The sequence below is a fragment of the Somniosus microcephalus genome, chromosome 3 (genome assembly GCF_052327205.1).
Source record: "Somniosus microcephalus isolate GS21.2 chromosome 3, FLI_Smic_1.0, whole genome shotgun sequence".
Classification (NCBI taxonomy): Eukaryota; Metazoa; Chordata; class Chondrichthyes; order Squaliformes; family Somniosidae; genus Somniosus; species Somniosus microcephalus.
The window spans coordinates 370,205,855-370,224,245 of record NC_140989.1 but is presented as its reverse complement, the minus strand read 5'-3'; the positions used below and the strand labels follow the sequence as shown (position 1 = coordinate 370,224,245).

The 18,391-nt window shown below is 46.9% G+C and overlaps 1 protein-coding gene across 1 annotated transcript in view; it reads right to left on the bottom strand.

Annotated features, from left to right (window-relative positions):
- Positions 1-1,251: 1,251 nt before the first annotated feature.
- The window catches only part of henmt1 (HEN methyltransferase 1), a 69,795-nt gene continuing 52,655 nt past the window's right edge, over positions 1,252-18,391 (bottom strand). Inside the window, 3 exon segments of the mRNA XM_085983591.1 lie at positions 1,252-1,981; positions 6,174-6,345; positions 10,897-11,079. Coding sequence (XP_085839717.1) covers positions 1,565-1,981; positions 6,174-6,345; positions 10,897-11,079 — 772 coding nt within the window. The 3' untranslated portion in view covers positions 1,252-1,564.

The window sequence follows — 18,391 nt, the reverse complement described above, 5'->3', positions numbered from 1 at the left end:
TGTCGGAGGGGCAGTACTGAGGGACAGATGCACTGTCGGAGGGGCAGTACTGAGGGAGCGATGCACTGTCGGAGGGGCAGTACTGAGGGACAGATGCACTGTCGGAGGGGCAGTACTGAGGGAGCGATGCACTGTCGGAGGGGCAGTACTGAGGGACAGATGCACTGTCGGAGGGGCAGTACTGAGGGAGCGATGCACTGTCGGAGGGGCAGTACTGAGGGACAGATGCACTGTCGGAGGGGCAGTACTGAGGGAGCGATGCACTGTCGGAGGGGCAGTACTGAGGCAGCGATGCACTGTCGGAGGGGCAGTACTGAGGGAGCGATGCACTGTCGGAGGGGCAGTACTGAGGGACAGATGCACTGTCAGAGGGGCAGTACTGAGGGACAGATGCACTGTCGGAGGGGCAGTACTGAGGGACAGATGCACTGTCGGAGGGGCAGTACTGAGGGAGCGATGCACTGTCGGAGGGGCAGTACTGAGGCAGCGATGCACTGTCGGAGGGGCAGTACTGAGGGACAGATGCACTGTCGGAGGGGCAGTACTGAGGGCGCGATGCACTGTCGGAGGGGCAGTACTGAGGCAGCGATGCACTGTCGGAGGGGCAGTACTGAGGGACAGATGCACTGTCGGAGGGGCAGTACTGAGGGACAGATGCACTGTCGGAGGGGCAGTACTGAGGCAGCGATGCACTGTCGGAGGGGCAGTACTGAGGCAGCGATGCACTGTCGGAGGGGCAGTACTGAGGGACAGATGCACTGTCGGAGGGGCAGTACTGAGGGAGCGATGCACTGTCGGAGGGGCAGTACTGAGGGACAGATGCACTGTCGGAGGGGCAGTACTGAGGGACAGATGCACTGTCGGAGGGGCAGTACTGAGGGACAGATGCACTGTCGGAGGGGCAGTACTGAGGCAGCGATGCACTGTCGGAGGGGCAGTACTGAGGCAGCGATGCACTGTCGGAGGGGCAGTACTGAGGGACAGATGCACTGTCGGAGGGGCAGTACTGAGGGAGCGATGCACTGTCGGAGGGGCAGTACTGAGGGACAGATGCACTGTCGGAGGGGCAGTACTGAGGGACAGATGCACTGTCGGAGGGGCAGTACTGAGGGACAGATGCACTGTCGGAGGGGCAGTACTGAGGCAGCGATGCACTGTCGTTGGGACGCAATGCCCATCCCTGTTAGTGTAACTTTCACCCAATCCCGTCCTTTCTTTCAATAAACATAAGTTGGAGCAAAGGCATATGGGTAGTTTGGAAGCAGTTTAGTTGCAGTGAACATCATTAATGTCCTATTTTACTATTTAACACAGTCTATCTTCATTGAAACACGGTATTGGATAATCCAGGGTGCCTTAGCTTAGAACAGGCAATGTAACTGACAGATTGTTACAACATGCCTGTTTCTACAGAAAGCTGCAATTGTCCAGATCCTTTGTTCAGCTGCTGTAACTGAGTGTGTTCCTGCTCTGAGCACAGGCTGTGCGCTTTGATTTGAACATATTTATCACCTATTTTCGTGCTATCTTTCACTGCTATCCACTGATTCTGAAAGTCCATCAACTAGTCGTCACTGCTGTCGACACAGGCAGGGTACAGGACTGAGGAGCCACAGGAACTGAGCGCCACTCGGTCAGTCGCCTGTAGCATCTCCTGAAGCCGCTGGAGGGAGCCGCTGAGCTGCTGCACCTTAGGGATGGAGAATAAGTTGGTCACGGGGATGTGAAGTTTATCACCAATTCGGTACACTCCCAGACTCACACTACTCTTCGGCCTAAAACTGGCTTTTGCAGATTCACCATCCTCAGCTTGCAAAGGTCTCCTTTCACTCTGGTTCCAATTCTCAGCTTCCTGCCCTTTATCACTGGGCAGACTGTCGAGATGCCTTCGCACACATTCTGCTGTGAAGATGACTTCATTAAGTACAACATCCTGCAAGATTTTCATATCTTTCAGACTTGGGTAAACAACTTCATATACCTTGGACACAAAGGAGAAAAACATGTAAATGGATGAAGAATCTGTAGCAGAATTATGCACAGCGCATTGACATAAAGGTCTGCTCATGTAATGAGTTTAAAGAAAGGATTACGTATTCTGTTGGCTGGTGCAGGTTATGAAGGATTTCTGAAAGAGAACGTGAATGAACTGTGGGAATGGAGTCTTGTCTGATCATTGACCTGGACCTCCCTGCTCTCGAATTCAGGTTTTCTTACTGAACTTATTGGGAAAACTCTGCATTAAGTCTCGGCCTTGGCTTGAAGGATGTTTCTTAAAGCTGTGTGTCAGAGCCCCAGAATAACAAGGGGCAGCTGCATCATTGGCTGAGCTCCCAGACATTGCTCCTTATGGAGATAAATCTCTCCAGCAATGGTTCTGGTCCAACCAATTATATATTTTTAAATTTGTTCATGGGATGTGGGCGTCGTCGGCAAGACCTGCATTTATTGCCCATCCCTAATTAACCTCGCGGGGGATAGAGCGAGGGGCGGGGCGGGGAGGGAGGGGGGGGGCGGGGGATGGAGCGGGAGAGGGAGCGAGGGACAGGGGAGGGAGGGAGGGGGGGAGGGGAGGGGGAGCGGGGAGGGGGCGGAGGGAGAGGTGCTGGGGAGGGAGGGGTGGGGAGGGAGTGGGGAGAAGGAGGTGGGGATGGAGCGAGGGGCGGGGAGGGAGTGAGGAGGGAGCGGGGGATGGAGAGGGAGCGAGGGGCAGGGGAGCGAGGGGCGGGGGACAGAGTTAGGGGCGGGCAGGGAGCGAGGGGCGGGGGACAAAAAGTCTGCAAAGGATTAGATAGACTAAGTGAATGAGTAGTAAGGTGGCAGATGGAGTATAATGTAGGAAAATGTGAGGTTATTCACTTTGGTAGGAAGAATAGAAGAAGAGAATATTTTTTAAATGGTGAGAAACATTTAAATGTTGGTGTTCAGAGAGATTTGGGTGTCCTCGTGCAAGAAAGACAGAAAGCTAGCATGCATGTACAGCAAGCAATAAAGAAGACAAATGGCATGTTGGCCTTTACTGAAAGGGGGCTGGAGTATAAGAGTAAGGAAGTCTTGCTACAATTGTCCAGGGCCTTGGTGAGACCACACCTGGAGTACTGGGCACAGTTTTGGTCTCCTTATCTAAGAAAGGATAAACTTGCCTTGGAGGCGGTGCAACGAAGGTTCACTAGATTGATTCCTGGGATGAGAGGGTTGTCCTATGATGAGAGATTGTGTAGAATGGGCCGATACTCTCTGGAGTTTAGAAGAATGAGAGGTGATCTCATTGAAACATACAAGATTCTGAAGGGGATTGACAGGGTAGATGCTGAGAGGTTGTTTCCCCTGGCTGGAGTGTCGACCCCTTATCATGAGACTATGTCCCCCTCTCCAGGCCCAGGTAAATTGGAATCAAAGATTGGCAGGCAAAACTGTAATCGAACAATGGGCTGCCTTTAAAGAGGAGATGGTTCAGGTACAGTCGAGGTACATTCCCACGAGGAGGAAGGGTAGGGCAACTAAAGCCAGAGCTCCCTGGATGCTGAAAGAGATAGAGAATAAGCTGAAGCAGAAAAAGGGGGCATATGACAGATGTCAGGTTAAGAATACAAGTGAGAATCAAGCTGAATGCACTGCCTGAAAGGGTGGTGGAGGCAGACTCAATCGTCACTTTCAAAAGGGAATTGGATAAGTACCTTATGGGAAAAAATTTGCAGGGCTACAGGGAAGACGGGGGAGTGGGACTAGCTGAAGTGCTCTTACAGAAAGCCAGCACGGGCTCGACAGGCCGAATGGCCTCCTTCTGTGCTGTAACCATTCTATGATTCAAAGGGAATAACCTCACATTTCCCCACATTATACTCCATCTGCCACCTTATTACCCACTCACTACCCACTCACTTAACCTGTCTATATCCCTTTGCAGACACTTTGGGGTCGATTTTCAGTGTGCCGTGAGGCGGGCTTTTAGGCGTGCGGGGGGCTAAAATCCCGAATTCGGGGGGTCCCAACACCATCCCGCCCAAAACCCGCCTCCATGTAAGTTTCAAAGGAGGCACTGGGACCCGCCGACCCGAGGCGGGAAGGGATTAGTGCCAATTAACTGCCTGTTAACAGGTAGTTAACAGGCAGTTTTTAGCCTAATCCCTATTTTGAAGGTTGTCGTGTGGGATTCCCGACGGCTCCAAACCACGCCAGGCTAGAGGAGGCGGGCCGTCGGGTTGAAGGACTTGGAGGGGTTGAGATGTCGGTGTTCAGGTGAGTGATGGGTGTATGAGTGCAAAGGTAAGTGTGTTTGGTGTGTCTAAAGAAGTTTAAATTACCTGTACTTACCTTTACAGCCTTCCTTCCTCTAGGCTTCGGGAGTCCATCATTCAGCCAGCACAGAAAGCAGAATGGCTGCGATGTCAAAAGTGACAGTGAGTCTGCGTAGAAGGACTCAGGTTAGAAGTAAGACTGTCAGTGTTTGACAGCTTCAAGCAGCTGTGAAACACTGATATTTCATCTGTCAACACGTCTTGACAGATGAAATTTCAGTCTGTGACGCTACCTGGGCGGGCTCAACAAGGTCAATCAAGTGAAAATCGCGTGGATTGGCCGCATCTCGATGGAGGCGGGACTACAACCCGAAAGTTGTAGTCCCGCCTCCTTCCCGACTTCTGAATGAAAATCTAGCCCTTTGTGTCCTCCTCATAGCTTACTTTCCCACCTAGCTTTGTATCGTCAGCAAACTTAGGATACATTACACTCGGTCCCCTCATCTAGGTCATTGATGTAGATTGTAAATAGCTGAGGCCCAAGCACTGATCCTTGCAGCACCCCACTAGTTACAGCCTGCCAACCTGAAAATTACCTGTTTTTCTCTACTCTCTGTTTTCTGTCCATTAAGTAATCCTCTATCCATGTTAATACATTAGCCCCAACCCCATGAGCCCTCAAACATAGAAACATAGAAGATAGGAGCAGGAGTAGGCCATTCGGCCCTTCGAGCCTACTCCGCCATTCAACGAGATCATGGCACCCGGTCCCTACACCGGCAGCCATTCCACCCAAGCCCTATCCCCGTAACCCCGCATATTTAATTCCCCCCTAACACTAAGGGCCAATTTTTTTTTATCATGGCCCCAATCAACCTAACCCGCACATCTTTGGACTGTGGAGGAAACCGGAGCACCGGAGGAAACCCACGCAAACACGGGAGAATGTGCAAACTCCACACAGACAGTCACCCGAGGCCGGATTTGAACCCGGGTCCCTGGCGCTGTGAGGCAACAGTGCTAACAACTTGCAGAGCAACCTTTTATGTGGCACCTTATTGAATGCCTTTTGGAAATCCAAATATACTACATCCACTGGTTCCCCTTTATCTACCCTGCTAGTTACATCCTCAAAAAACTCTAATAAATTTTAAACATAATTTACCTTTCATAAAACTATGTTGACTCTGCCTATCTAAGTGCAACGTTAGCACTTCCTTAATAATGGATTCCAGCATTTTCCCAATGACTGATGACAGGCCAATTGGCCTGTAGTTCCGTTTTCTCGCTCCATCCTTTCTTGAATAGCGGTGTTACATTTGCTACCTCCAATCTGTGGGGACCGTTCTAGAATCAGGGAATTTTGGAAGATCACAACCAATGCATCCACTATCTCTGCAGCCACCTCTTTTAGAACCCAAGGATGTAGGCCGTCAGGTCCAGGGGATTTGTCGGCTTCCAGTCCCATTAGTTTTACAATACTTTTTCTCTACTGATATTAATTAGTTTAAGTTCCTCACCCTCATTAGATCCTTGGTTCCCACTATTTTTGGTATACTTTTGGTGTCTTCTATTGTGAAGACAGATATAAAATATTTCTTTAAAGTCTCTGCCATTTCCTTATGGACAGAGGGTATGGGAGGGAGGGAGGGGTGCGGGAGGGAGGGAGGGAGCGGCACAGGATGAAGGGCGTGGGAGGGAGGGAAGGAAGGAGGGAGGGAAGGAGTGGCGCAGGAGGGAGGGAGGGAGCGGCGCAAAATGAAGGCGTGGGAGGGAGGGAGGGAAGAAGGGAGCGGCGCAGGATGAAGGGCGTGGGAGGGAGGGAGGGAAGGAGCGGGATTGAGTGGTCTGTGCAATTGACTGAAACCAGCTTCACATTAGTTTATAGAATTGGAGACAGATTTCGCGATGATCGGTTATTATGAAAACACTCACCAGTTTATATAATGTCTCTGAATTTTTAGTCTCAATTCTAGTTGTCTTTGAAAGCTCTCTCAGGAATATCGCTATCTGTGTGCAGAATCCCAGCTCCTCTCTACCTGCAGGCCCTTTTCCTACGCCAGTGAATTCCACCGTGTAACCGTATTTATACCCGATGTTCAAAGACCTGAAATGTAAGGTTTTCAGTTAGCAATAATTCAATAACTAGAGTTCTCACTTTTGGTCTGTTTTGTTCAACTAAAGTTACAATAATTCACTTTTTATGACATTAATCATTATAATGCGCAGTGTTAGAGCTAAGATCGAGACCATTACTTCCGCTGCTGCTGGTGCCCCCTCGCTCACTGCCCCTCCCACTCTCACTGCCCCCACACTCTCCGCCCCCCACATTCTCCGCCCCCCTTGCTCACCGCCATATCCCCGCTCTTCGCCCCCCCCACGCTCACTGCCCCCCACACTCTCCGCCCCCCCTTGCTCACCGCCATATCCCCGCTCTTCGCCCCCCCACGCTCACTGCCCCCCACACTCTCCGCCCCCGCCTTGTTCAATGCCCCCACTCTCCGCCCCCACCTTGCTCACTGCCCCCCCACACTCTCCGCCCCTTGCTCACTGCCCCCACACTCTTCGCCCCCCCCCCCCACGCTCACTGCCCCCACCCCCCACACTCTCCCCCCCCTTGCTCACTGCTGCACTAAAGAGTGACAAATCCCCAGGACCAGATGGTTTCCATCCCAGGGTTTTAACGGAAGTAGGTGAGTACATTGCTGATGCCCTAACTATAATCTTCCAAAGTTCTCTCGATTCAGGATCCGTTCTTTTAGATTGGAAAATTGTGCATGTCACTCCACTATTTAAAAATGGAGAGAGAGGGAAACCAGGGAATTATAGACCAGTTAGCCTAACATAGAGTCTATAATTAAGGATAGGGTGACTGAACATCTCGGAAAATTTTCAGTTGATCAGAGAGCCAGCAAGGGTTTGCGAAAGGTAGGTCAGGCCTGACAAACCTGATTGAATTTTTTGAAGAGGTGACTAAAGTAATGGACAGGGGAATGTCTATCGATGTCCAGAAGGCATTTGATAAAGTCCCGCATAAGAGACTGTTAACTTACACTGAAGCCCATGGAATTGAGGGCAAATTATTGACCTGGTTAGGAAATTGGCTGAGCAGCAGGAGACAGAGAGTAGGGATAATGGGCAGGTACTCGAATTGGCAGGAGGTGACTAGTGGTGTCCCGCAGGGATCGGTGTCGGGGCCTCAACTATTCACAGTATTTATTAATGATTTAGATGATGGCATAGAAAGTCATATATCCCAATTTGCCGATGACACAAAGATAAACACCATTGTAGGCAGTGTAGATTAAAGCATAAAATTACACAAAACTAGGTGGGATTGTGAGTTGTGAGGAGGATGCAAAGAGGCTTCAAGGTGATTTAGACAAGTTGAGTGAGTGGGCAAATACATGGCAGATGCAGTATAACGTGGATAAATGTGAAGTTATACACTTTGGTAGAAAAAACAGACAGAGTATTATTTAAATGGTGATAGATTGGGAGATGTTGATGTACAAAGGGACCTGGGTGTCCTTGTACACCAGTCACTGAAAGCAAACATGCAGGTACAGCAAGCAGTTAGGAAGGCAAATGGTATGTTGGCCTTCATTGCAAGAGGATTTGAGTACAGGAGCAAGGATGTCTCACTACAGTTGTACAGGGCCTTGGTGAGACCACACCTGGGGAGTGCTGTGTGCAGTTTTGGTCTCGTTACCTAAGAAACGCTATACTTGCAATAGAGAGAGTGCAGCGAAGGTTCACCAGACTGATTCCTGGGATGGCAGGACTGTCGTATGAGGAGAGTTTGGATCGAATAGGCCTGTATTCACTAGAGTTTAGAAGAATGAGAGGGGAACTCATTGAAACGTATAAAATTCTGACAGGGCTAGACAGACTGGATGCAGGGAGGATGTTTCCCCTGGCTGGGGGTCTAGAACGAGGGGTCACAGTCTCAGGATATGGGGTAGGACATTTAAGACTGAGATTAGGAGAAATCCCTTCACTCAGAGGGTGGTGAACCTGTGGAATTCTCTACCACAGAAGGCTGTGGAGACCAAGTCACTGAATATATTTAAGAAGGAGATAGATTTCTAGACACAAAAGGTGTCAAGGGGTATGGGGAGAGAGCGGGAATGTGGTATTGAGATAGAGGATCAGCCATGATCATATTGAATGGCGGAGCAGGCTCGAAGGGCCGAATGGCCCACTCCTGCTCCTTTTTTTCTATGTTTCTACAAAGAGATATGGATAGATTAAGTGAATGGGCAAAACTGTAGCAAATGGATTTCAATGTAGATAAATGTGAGGTTATCCACTTTGGAACTAAAAAGGATCGAACAGGGGACTTTCTAAATGGTGAAAAGCTAAACACAGTGGAGGTCCAAAGAGACTTGGGGGGTCCAGGTACATCGATCATTAAAATGTCATGAACAGGTACAGAAAATAATCAAAAAGGCTAATGGAATGCTGGCCTTTATATCTGGAGGACTAGAATACAAGGGGGTAGAGGTTATGCTGCAGCTGTACAAAACCCTGGTCAGACCACACCTGGAGCACTGGGAGTAGTTCTGGGCACCGCCTTAGGAAGGATATATTGGCCTCAGCAGGAGTGCAGCGCAGGTTTACCAGAATGATACCCGGACTTCAAGGGTTAAATTACGAGCAGAGATTACACAAATTAGGATTCTATTCCCCGGGATTTAGAAGGTTAAGGGGTGATTAGATCGAAGTTTTCAAGATATTAAGGGGAACAGACAGGGTAGATAGAGAGAAACTATTTCCGCTGGTTAGGGATTCTCGGACTAGGGGGCAGAGTCTAAAAATTAGAGCCAGACCTTTCAGGAGTGAAATTAGGAAACACTTCGACACACAAAGTGTGGTAGAAGTTTGGAACTCTCTTCCACAAACGGCAATTGGTGCTAGATCAATTGTTAATTTTAAATGTGAGATTGATAGATTTTTGTTAACCAAAGGTATTAAGGGATATGGGGCAAAGGCGGGTCTGTGGAGTTAGGTCGCAGATCAGCCATGATCTCAGTGAATGGCAGAACAGGCTCGAGGGGCTGAGTGGCCTACTCCTGTTCCTGTGTTCCTACTAAAAGCGCGATATAAATACAAGTTATTGTTGTTGTATCTGTGTCCTCTGGTTACCGACCCTCCTGCCACTGGAAACAGTTTCTCCTTATCTACTCTGTCAAAACCCTTCATGATTTTGAACACCTCTACTAAATCTCCCCTTAACCTTCTCTGCTCTAAAGAGAACAATCCTAGCTTCTACAGTCTCTCCACATAACTAAAGTCCCTTATCCCTGGCACCATTCTTGTAAATTTTTCTGCACCTTCTTCAAGACCTTGACATCCTTCCTAAAGTGTGGTGCCCAGAATTGGACACAATTTGGATGATCAGCCATGATCTCATTAAATGGCGGAACAGGCTCGAGGGGCCGAATGGCCTACTCCTGCTCCTATCTTCTATGTTACTCCAGTTGAGGCCTGACCAGTGTTTTATAAAGGTTCATCATAACTTCCTTGCTTTTGTACTCTATGCCTCTATTTATAAAGCCCAGGATGTGCAGGTTAGGTTGATTGGCTATGATAAATTGACCCTTAGTGTTAGGGGGATTAAATACGTGGGGTTACGGGGATAGGGTGGGATATGTGTTGATGTAGGGGTTACGGGGATCGGGTGGGATATGTGTCGGTGCAGGCTCGATGGGCCGAAATGGCCTCTATCTGCACTGTGGGGTTTCTGTGATTCTGTGATGTTGTATGTTTTTGATAGCTTAGTCACTCGTCACTTCTCTCTGCTTTCTGTCCCTTAGCCAATTTCGTATCCATGCTGCCACTGTCGCTTTAATCCAATAGGATTCAAATTTTCTAACAAATCTATTATGTAGTACTTTATCAAACGCCTCTGAAAGTCCATGTACACCACATCAAACATAGAAACATAGAAGATAGGAGCAGGAGTAGGCCATTCGGCCCTTCGAGCCTGCTCCGCCATTCAACGAGATCATGGCTGATCATCCAAACCCTAGCACCCGGTCCCTACACCGACAACCATCCCACCCAAGCCCTATCCCCGTAACCCCACGTATTTAATCCCCCCTAACACTAAGGGTCAATTTTTATCATGGCCAATCAACCTAACCCGCACATCTTTGGAATCAACCGCATTGCCCTCATCAACCCTCTCTGTTACTTCATCAAAGAACTCAATCAAGTTAGTCAAACACAATTTGCCTTTAACAAATCCGTGCTGGCTTTCATTTATTAACCCAGCTGCCTCCTCTTTATCTATTTTCATCCTAGCCAATTTCTCTACTATCTCTTCCTGCGCGGTTACATTGGCAGCATCTTCTTCTCCAGTGAAGACAGCTGCAAAGTCCTCATTTAGTGCCTCAGCCACTCCCTCTGCCTCCACAAGAAGGTCTCCTTTTTGGTTGCTAATTTACCCCGCCCTTCCTTTAATTACCCTTTTACTATGTATGTGTTTACAAAGGACTTGAGTGTTTTCTTTTACGTTACCCACTAATCTATTCTCACACACTCTCTTTGCCCCTCTTATTTCCTTTTTCAGTCTCTACATGTTCTGTATTCCGCTCGATTCTCTACATTTTAATCCTCAATATTAATGAATTGCACAATCCTGTGCGCTTACCAAGCTTGGAATTCTTTCCTGCTCCATTCAAACCGATGGTCCCAGTGTCTGAATCGCACTATTCCTGGAAGTAAGGGGTTGAAATCTGCATTTGGAGTCGTAATAACAACTACTGCTGGATTCATGTAAGCAAACAGCACCTCTGGAAACCTCTCTAGTTCTGGCGCATCCAAATGTTCGATTCTGATTAGGAAACAGGAAATGGATAAAATCAGACAAAGAACATTTACATTTAACATAAACAGTTAAACAGAGAAATGCTCAAGGTTTGTAAAGTTTTCTACACAATGTGCTTTCCGATGCTTTACAGGGAATACTCCCATACAGGCTCCTTCTAAAGTAATGATTAAACTTGGGAGAGTGATGAACATTACAAGGAGATAATGGGACATTCAGTTAGAAACCATTTGGGAAACGACAGATGCTTGTCCTGGTGTCCAAGCTGAGATTTGCCACATTATGAACTGAAGCAGGACCTCGTGCCATATATCGGGGTTAGTGAGCCTCAATGAACCCCAAGCCGATTAAACTCTAATAAGAACATAAGAAATAAGAGGAGTTGGCCACACGGCCCCTCGAGCCTGCTCCGCTATTCAATAAGATCATGGCTCATCATCAACCTCAACTCCACTTTCCTGCCTGATCTCCATATCCCTTGATTCCCCTCGAGTCCAAAAATCTATCGATCTCAGCCTTGAATATACTCAAAGACTCAGCATTCACAGCCCTCTGGGGCAGAGAATTCCACAGATTCACAACCCTCTGAGTGAAGAAAATCCTCCTCATCTCAGTCGTAAATGGCCGACCCCTTATCCTGAGACTATTCCCCATAGTTCTAGACACTCCAGCCAGGGGAAACAATCTCTGAGCATCTACCCTGTCAATCCCCTTCAGAATCTTGCATGTTTCAATGAGATCACCTCTCATTCTTCTAAACTCCAGAGAGTATCGGCCCATTCTACACAATCTCTCATCATAGGACAACCCTCTCCTCCCAGGAATCAATCTAGTGAACCTTTGTTGCACCGCCTCCAAGGCAAGTATATCCTTCCTTAGATAAGGAGACCAAAACTGTGCACAGTACTCCAGGTGTGGTCTCACCAAGGCCCTGGACAATTGTAGCAAGACTTCCTTACTCTTATACTCCAACCCACTCATGATTATCCAATAAAGGCCAACATACCATTGCCTTCCTTATTGCTTGCTGCACCTGCATGCTGGCTTTCTATCTTTCTTGCACGAGGACACCCAAATCTCTCTGAACATTTGAAAGTTTCTCACCATTTAAAAAATATTCTCTTTTTCTATTCTTCTTACCAAAGTGAATAACCTCACATTTCCCTACATTATACTCCATCTGCCACCTCTCATAGTAAAGGATCCTCTGGGGCAGAATGATCATAATATGATAGAATTTCACGTTAATTTTGAGTGACTTGCCTAAGTCCGAAACTAGAGTCTTAAACTTAAATAAGGGCAATTGCAGAGGTATGAGGGGTGAGTTGGCTAAGGTAGATTGGAAAAAATAGATTAAAAGGTATGGTGGTAGATAAGCAGTGGCTAGCATTTAAAAAAATATTTCATAATTCTCAACAAAAATACATTTCTTTGAGAAACAAAAACTCCACGGGAAAAGTGATCCAACCGTGGCTAACTAAATAAGTTAAGGATAGCATTAGATTGAAAGAAGCAACTTATAATGTTGCAAAGAATAATAGTAGGCCTGAGGATTGGGCGAGTTTCAGAAACCAGCAAAGGTTGACCAAAAAAGGGAAAATAATAGAATGAGAGAAAACTAGCAAGAAAAATAAAAGCAGGTTGTAAGAGCTTCTACAAGTATGTAAAAATGAAAGAGAGTAGCAAAAGTAAACGTTGGTCCCTTAGAGGCTGAGACAGGAGAAATTATTATGGGGAATAAGGAAATGGCAGAAACTTTAAACAAATATTTTGTATCTGTCTTCACAGTAGAAGACACAGAAATGGTGGGGCACCAAGGGTCTAATGAGGGTGAGGAGCTTAATGTAATTAATATAAGTAGAGAAAAAGTACTAGAGAAACTAGTGTGACTAAAAGCCAACAAATCCCCTGGACCTGACGGGCTACATCCTAGGGTTCTAAAAGAGGTGGCTGAAGAGATAGTGGATGCATTGGTTTTGATCTTCCAAAATTCCCTAGTTTCTAGAATGGTCCCAGCGGATTGGAAGGTCGCAAATGTAACACCGCTATTCAAGAAAGGAGGGAGAGAAAAAACAGGGAACTACAGGCCAGTTAGCCTGACAGTTAGCCGGGAATTTCAGCGGCAGCAGCGGGGCTATAAAAGGCTCCAAGAGACCAGGTAGGCCTCAGAGCATCGGCGGGAATTTCAGCGGCAGCAGCGGGGCTATAAAAGGCTCCAAGAGACCAGGTAGGCCTCAGAGCGCCGGCGGGAATTTCAGCGGCAGCAGCGGGGCTATAAAAGGCTCCAAGAGACCAGGTAGGCCTCAGAGCGCCGGCGGGAATTTCAGCGGCAGCAGCGGGGCTATAAAAGGCTCCAAGAGACCAGGTAGGCCTCAGAGCGCCGGCAGGAATTTCAGCGGCAGCAGCGGGGCTATAAAAGGCTCCAAGAGACCAGGTAGGCCTCAGAGCGTACTAATCTCCAATCTCACAGAGAGGGAGAGAAGTAAAAAGTAATCGAAGTGTAACGTCACCAGAAAGCAGGTAAGTGATTGGTTGGTGAGTATTTCTCTCTTTTTAAACTTTAACTCTGTGGTTTATAGTTTCTAAGCTCTCTGTGGTGTAGCGGCGACTGTTTGTAAACCAGGACCCTTAAATATATTATTTAACTGTAGTGAAATTGGTGGGATTGATTTGATTTAATTTAATTGCAATTAACTAAAGGGTAAGTCATGGCAGGACAGCCCGGTGCCGTGGTATGCTCCTCCTGCAATATGTGGGAACTCAGGGACACTTCCTGTGTCCCTGACAACCATGTGTGCAGGAAGTGTGTCCAGCTGCAGCTACTGGCAGACCGCATTGCGGCACTGGAGCTGCGATTGGATTCATACTGGACCATTCGCAATGCTGAGGACGTCGTGAATAGCACGTTTGATCAGTTGGTCACACCGCAGGCAAAGGTTGGACAGGCAGAAAGGGAATGGGTGACCAACGGAGTACTAGGCACAGGCAGGTAGTGCAGGGGTCCCCTGTGGACATCCCCCTCTCAAACAGATACATCACTTTGAGTACTGTTGGGGGGGTGGCTTATCAGAGGAAGGCAGCAGCAGCCAACTTCCTGGCACCAGGGGTGGTTCTGCTGCACAGGACGGGAGGAAAAAGAGGGGTAGAGCTATAGTAATAGGGGATTCTATTGTAAGGGGAATAGATAGGCGTTTCTGCGGCCGCAAACGAGACTCCAGGATGGTGTGTTGCCTCCCTGGTGCAAGGGTCAAGGATGTCTCAGAGCGGCTGCAGAACATTTTGGAAGGGGAGGGTGAACAGCCAGTTGTCGTGGTGCATATAGGTACCAACGATATAGGTAAAAAACGGGATGAGGTCCTAAAAGCTGAATATAGGGAGTTAGGAGGTAAATTAAAAAATAGGACCTCAAAGGTAGTAATCTCAGGATTGCTACCAGTGCCACGTGCTAGTCAGAGTAGAAATAGAAGGATATTTCAGATGAATACGTGGCTAGAGGAATGGTGTGAGGGGAAGGGATTCAAATTCCTGGGACATTGGAACCGGTTCTGGGGGAGGTGGGACCAGGTCAAACCGGACGGTTTGCACCTGGGCACGGCCGGGACCGATGTCCTAGGGGGAGCGTTTGCTAGTGCTGTGGGGGAGGGTTTAAACTAAAATGGCAGGGGGTTGGGAACCTGAGCAGAGGGACAGAGGAAAGGGAAACAAGGATAAAAGAAAAAGATAGGAAGGAGAAAAACAAAAGTGGCAGTCAGAGAAATCAACAGTTTAAATCAAACAGGGCCACAGCAAATAATAATTCTAATAGGTCTAAGAGCATTAAAAAAACAAGCCTGAAGGCTTTGTGTCTTAATGCGAGGAGCATTCTTAATAAGGTGGATGAATTAGCTGTGCAAATAGAGGTAAACGATTATGATTTGATTGGGATTACGGAAACATGGCTCCAGGGTGGCCAAGGCTGAGAACTCAACATCCAGAGGTATTCAATATTCAGGAAAGATAGGCAAAAAGGAAAGGGAGGTGGGGTAGCATTGCTGTTTAAAGAAGGGATTAACACAATTGTAAGGAAGAATATTAGCTCTGATGATGTGGAATCTGTATGGGTAGAACTGAGAAATACCAAGGGGCAGAAAGCGTTAGTGGGATTGGTATATAGACCTCCAAACAGTAATGCGGAGGTTGGGGATGGCATTAGAAGGGAAATTAGAGAAGTGTGCAATAAGGGCACAGCAGTCATCATGGGTGACTTTAATCTACATATAAATTGGGCTAACCAAATTAGTAACAATATTGTGGAGGAGGAATTCCTGGAGTGTTTACGGGATGGTTTCCTGGACCAATATGTCGAGGAACCAACCAGAGATCAGGCCATCTTAGACTGGGTATTATGTAACGAGAAAGGATTAATTAACAATCTTGTTGTACGAGGCCCCTTGGGTCAGAGCGATCATAATATGATAGAATTCTTCATTAAGATGGAGAATGAAGTTGTTGACTCAGAGACTAGGGTCCTGAATTTAAATAAAGGAAACTACTATGGTCTGAGGCGCGCGTTGGGTAGGATTGATTGGGGAATGTCACTCAAAGGGTTGACGGTGGATAGGCAATGGCAAACATTCAAAGACCGCATGGATGAACTACAGAATTTGTTCATCCCAGTTTGGCATAAAAAAAACCCAAAAAAGGTGACTCAACCGTGGCTAGCAGGGGAAATTAGGGATAGCATAAGATCCAAGGAGAGAACATATAAATTGGCCAGAAAAAGCAGTAAACCTGAGGATTGGGAGCAGTTTAGGATTCAACAAAGGAGGACAAAGGGATTAATTAAGAAGGGGAAAATAGAATATGAGAGTAAGCTTGCAGGGAACATAAAAACTGACTGTAAAAGCTTTTATAGATATGTGAAGAGAAAAAGATTGGTGAAGTCAAGCGTAGGTCCCTTGCAGTCAGAATCAAGGGAATTTATAATGGGGAACAAAGAAATGACAGACCAATTAAATATATATTTTGGTTCTGTCTTCACAAAGGAGGACACAAATAACCTCCCAGAGATGTCGGGGAACATAAGGTCTGATGAAAGGGAGGAACTGAAATAAATCAGTATTTGTAGGGAAATGGTGTTAAGGAAATGGATGGGAATGAAGGCCGATAAATCCCCAGGGCCTGATAATCTACATCCTAGGGTACTTAAGGAAGTGGCCCTAGAAATAGTAGATGCTTTGCTGATCATCTTCCAACATTCAATGGAATCTGGAACAGTACCCATGGATTGGAGGGTAGCTAATGTTACCCCACTATTCAAAAAAGGTGGTAGAGAGAAAACGGGGATTTACAGACCGGTAAGCCTGACATCGGTAGTGGGGAAAATGCTAGAGTCCATTATAAAGGATGTAATAGCAGAGCACTTGGAAAACAGTGACAGGATCGGACAAAGTCAACATGGATTTACAAAGGGTAAATCATGATTGGGCAGAAGCATGGCAGATGCAATATAACTAATTTACTGGAATTTTTTGAGGATGTAACTGGTAAAATAGAGGGCAGTGGAGGCCAGTTCATCGATATATATTCAAGAAGGAGTTGGATATATTTCTTAAGGCTAAAGGGATCAAGGGATATGGAGAAGGCAGGGACAGGGTACTGAATTTGGATGATCAGCCATGATCTCATTGGATGGTGGAGCAGGCTCGAAGGGCCGAATGGCCGACTCCTGCTCCTATCTTCTATGTTTCTACAACGTGGATAAATGTGAGGTTATCCACTTTGGTGCCAAAAACAGGAAGGCAGATTATCTGAATGGCAATAGATTGGGAGAAGGGGAAGTGCAACGAGACCTGGGTGTCCTTGTGCACCAGTCGCTGAAGGTAAGCATGCAGGTGCAGCAGCCGGTTAAGAAGGCAAATGGTATGTTGGCCTTCGCAGCGAGAGGGTTTGAGTACAGGAACAATGATGTCTTGCTGCAGTTGTACAGGGCCTTGGTGAGACCACATCTTGAGCATTGTGTACAGTTTTGGTCGCCTTATCTGAGGAAGGATGTTCTTGCCATGGAAGGAGTTCAGCGAAGATTCACCAGGCTGTTACCTGGGGTGGCAGGGATGACGTATGAGGAGAGATTGGGTCGATTGGGCTTGTACTCGCTGGAGTTTAGAAGAATGAGAGGGGATCTCATCGAAACTCATAAAATTCTAACAGGACTAGACAGACTAGATGCAGGAAGGATGTTCCCGATGGCGGGGGAGTCCAGAACCAGGGGTCACAGTTTAAGGATAAGGGGTAGGCCATTTAGGACAGAAATGAGGAGGAATTTCTTCACCCAGAGAGTGGTGAAGCTGTGGAATTGTCTACCACAGAAGGCAGTAGAGGCCAATTCATTAAATATATTCAAGAAGGAGCTGGATATATCTCAAGGCTAAAGGGATCAAGGGGTATGGGGAGAAAGCAGGGACCGGGTACTGAATTTGGATGATCATCCATGATCGCATTGAATGGCGGAGCAGGCTCGAGGGGCCGAATGGCCTACTCCTGTTCCTATCTTCTATGTTTCTATGTTTCTACATCAGTCATCGGGAAAATGCTGGAATCCATTGTTCAGGAAGTGGTATCAAGTCACTTAGAAAATCATAACATGATTAGGCAGAGTCAACATGGTTTTATGAAAGGGAAATCGTGTTTGACAAATTTATTTGAGTTTTTTGAGGATGTAACTAGCAGGGTAGATAAAGGGGAACCAGTGGATGTAGTGTATTTGGATTTCCAAAAGGCATTCGATAAGGTGCCACATAAAAGGTTATTATACAATATTAGGGCTCACAGGGTTGGGGGTAATACAGTAGCATGGATAGAGGATTGGTTAAATGATGCCCTGATACCACTTCCTGAACAATGGATTCCAGCATTTTCCCGATGACTGGTGTCAGGCTAACTGGCCTGAAGCTCCCTGTTTTTTCTCTCCCTCCTTTCTTGAATAGGGGTTTTACATTTGTGACCTTCCAATCCGCTGGGACCATTCTAGAATCTAGCGAATTTTGGAAGATGAAAACCAATGCATCCACTATCTCTTCAGCCACCTCTTTTAGAACCCTAGGATGTATTTATCAACTTTTAGTCCCATTAATCTCTCCTTCTGATGGACAATTAATACTCTGGCAGACACAAAATTAAATAGAAGCAAAGCAAACAACATAGAATTCATTAGATTGCAGAAAAATACTTGGTCTTCAGCCAGTGCTTTAAACCAAACCTAAATATTAAATGTCACAGAATCAGGCAGCACAGCAGGAGGCCATTCGGCCCATCGTGCCTGTGCCAGCTCTTTGAAAGA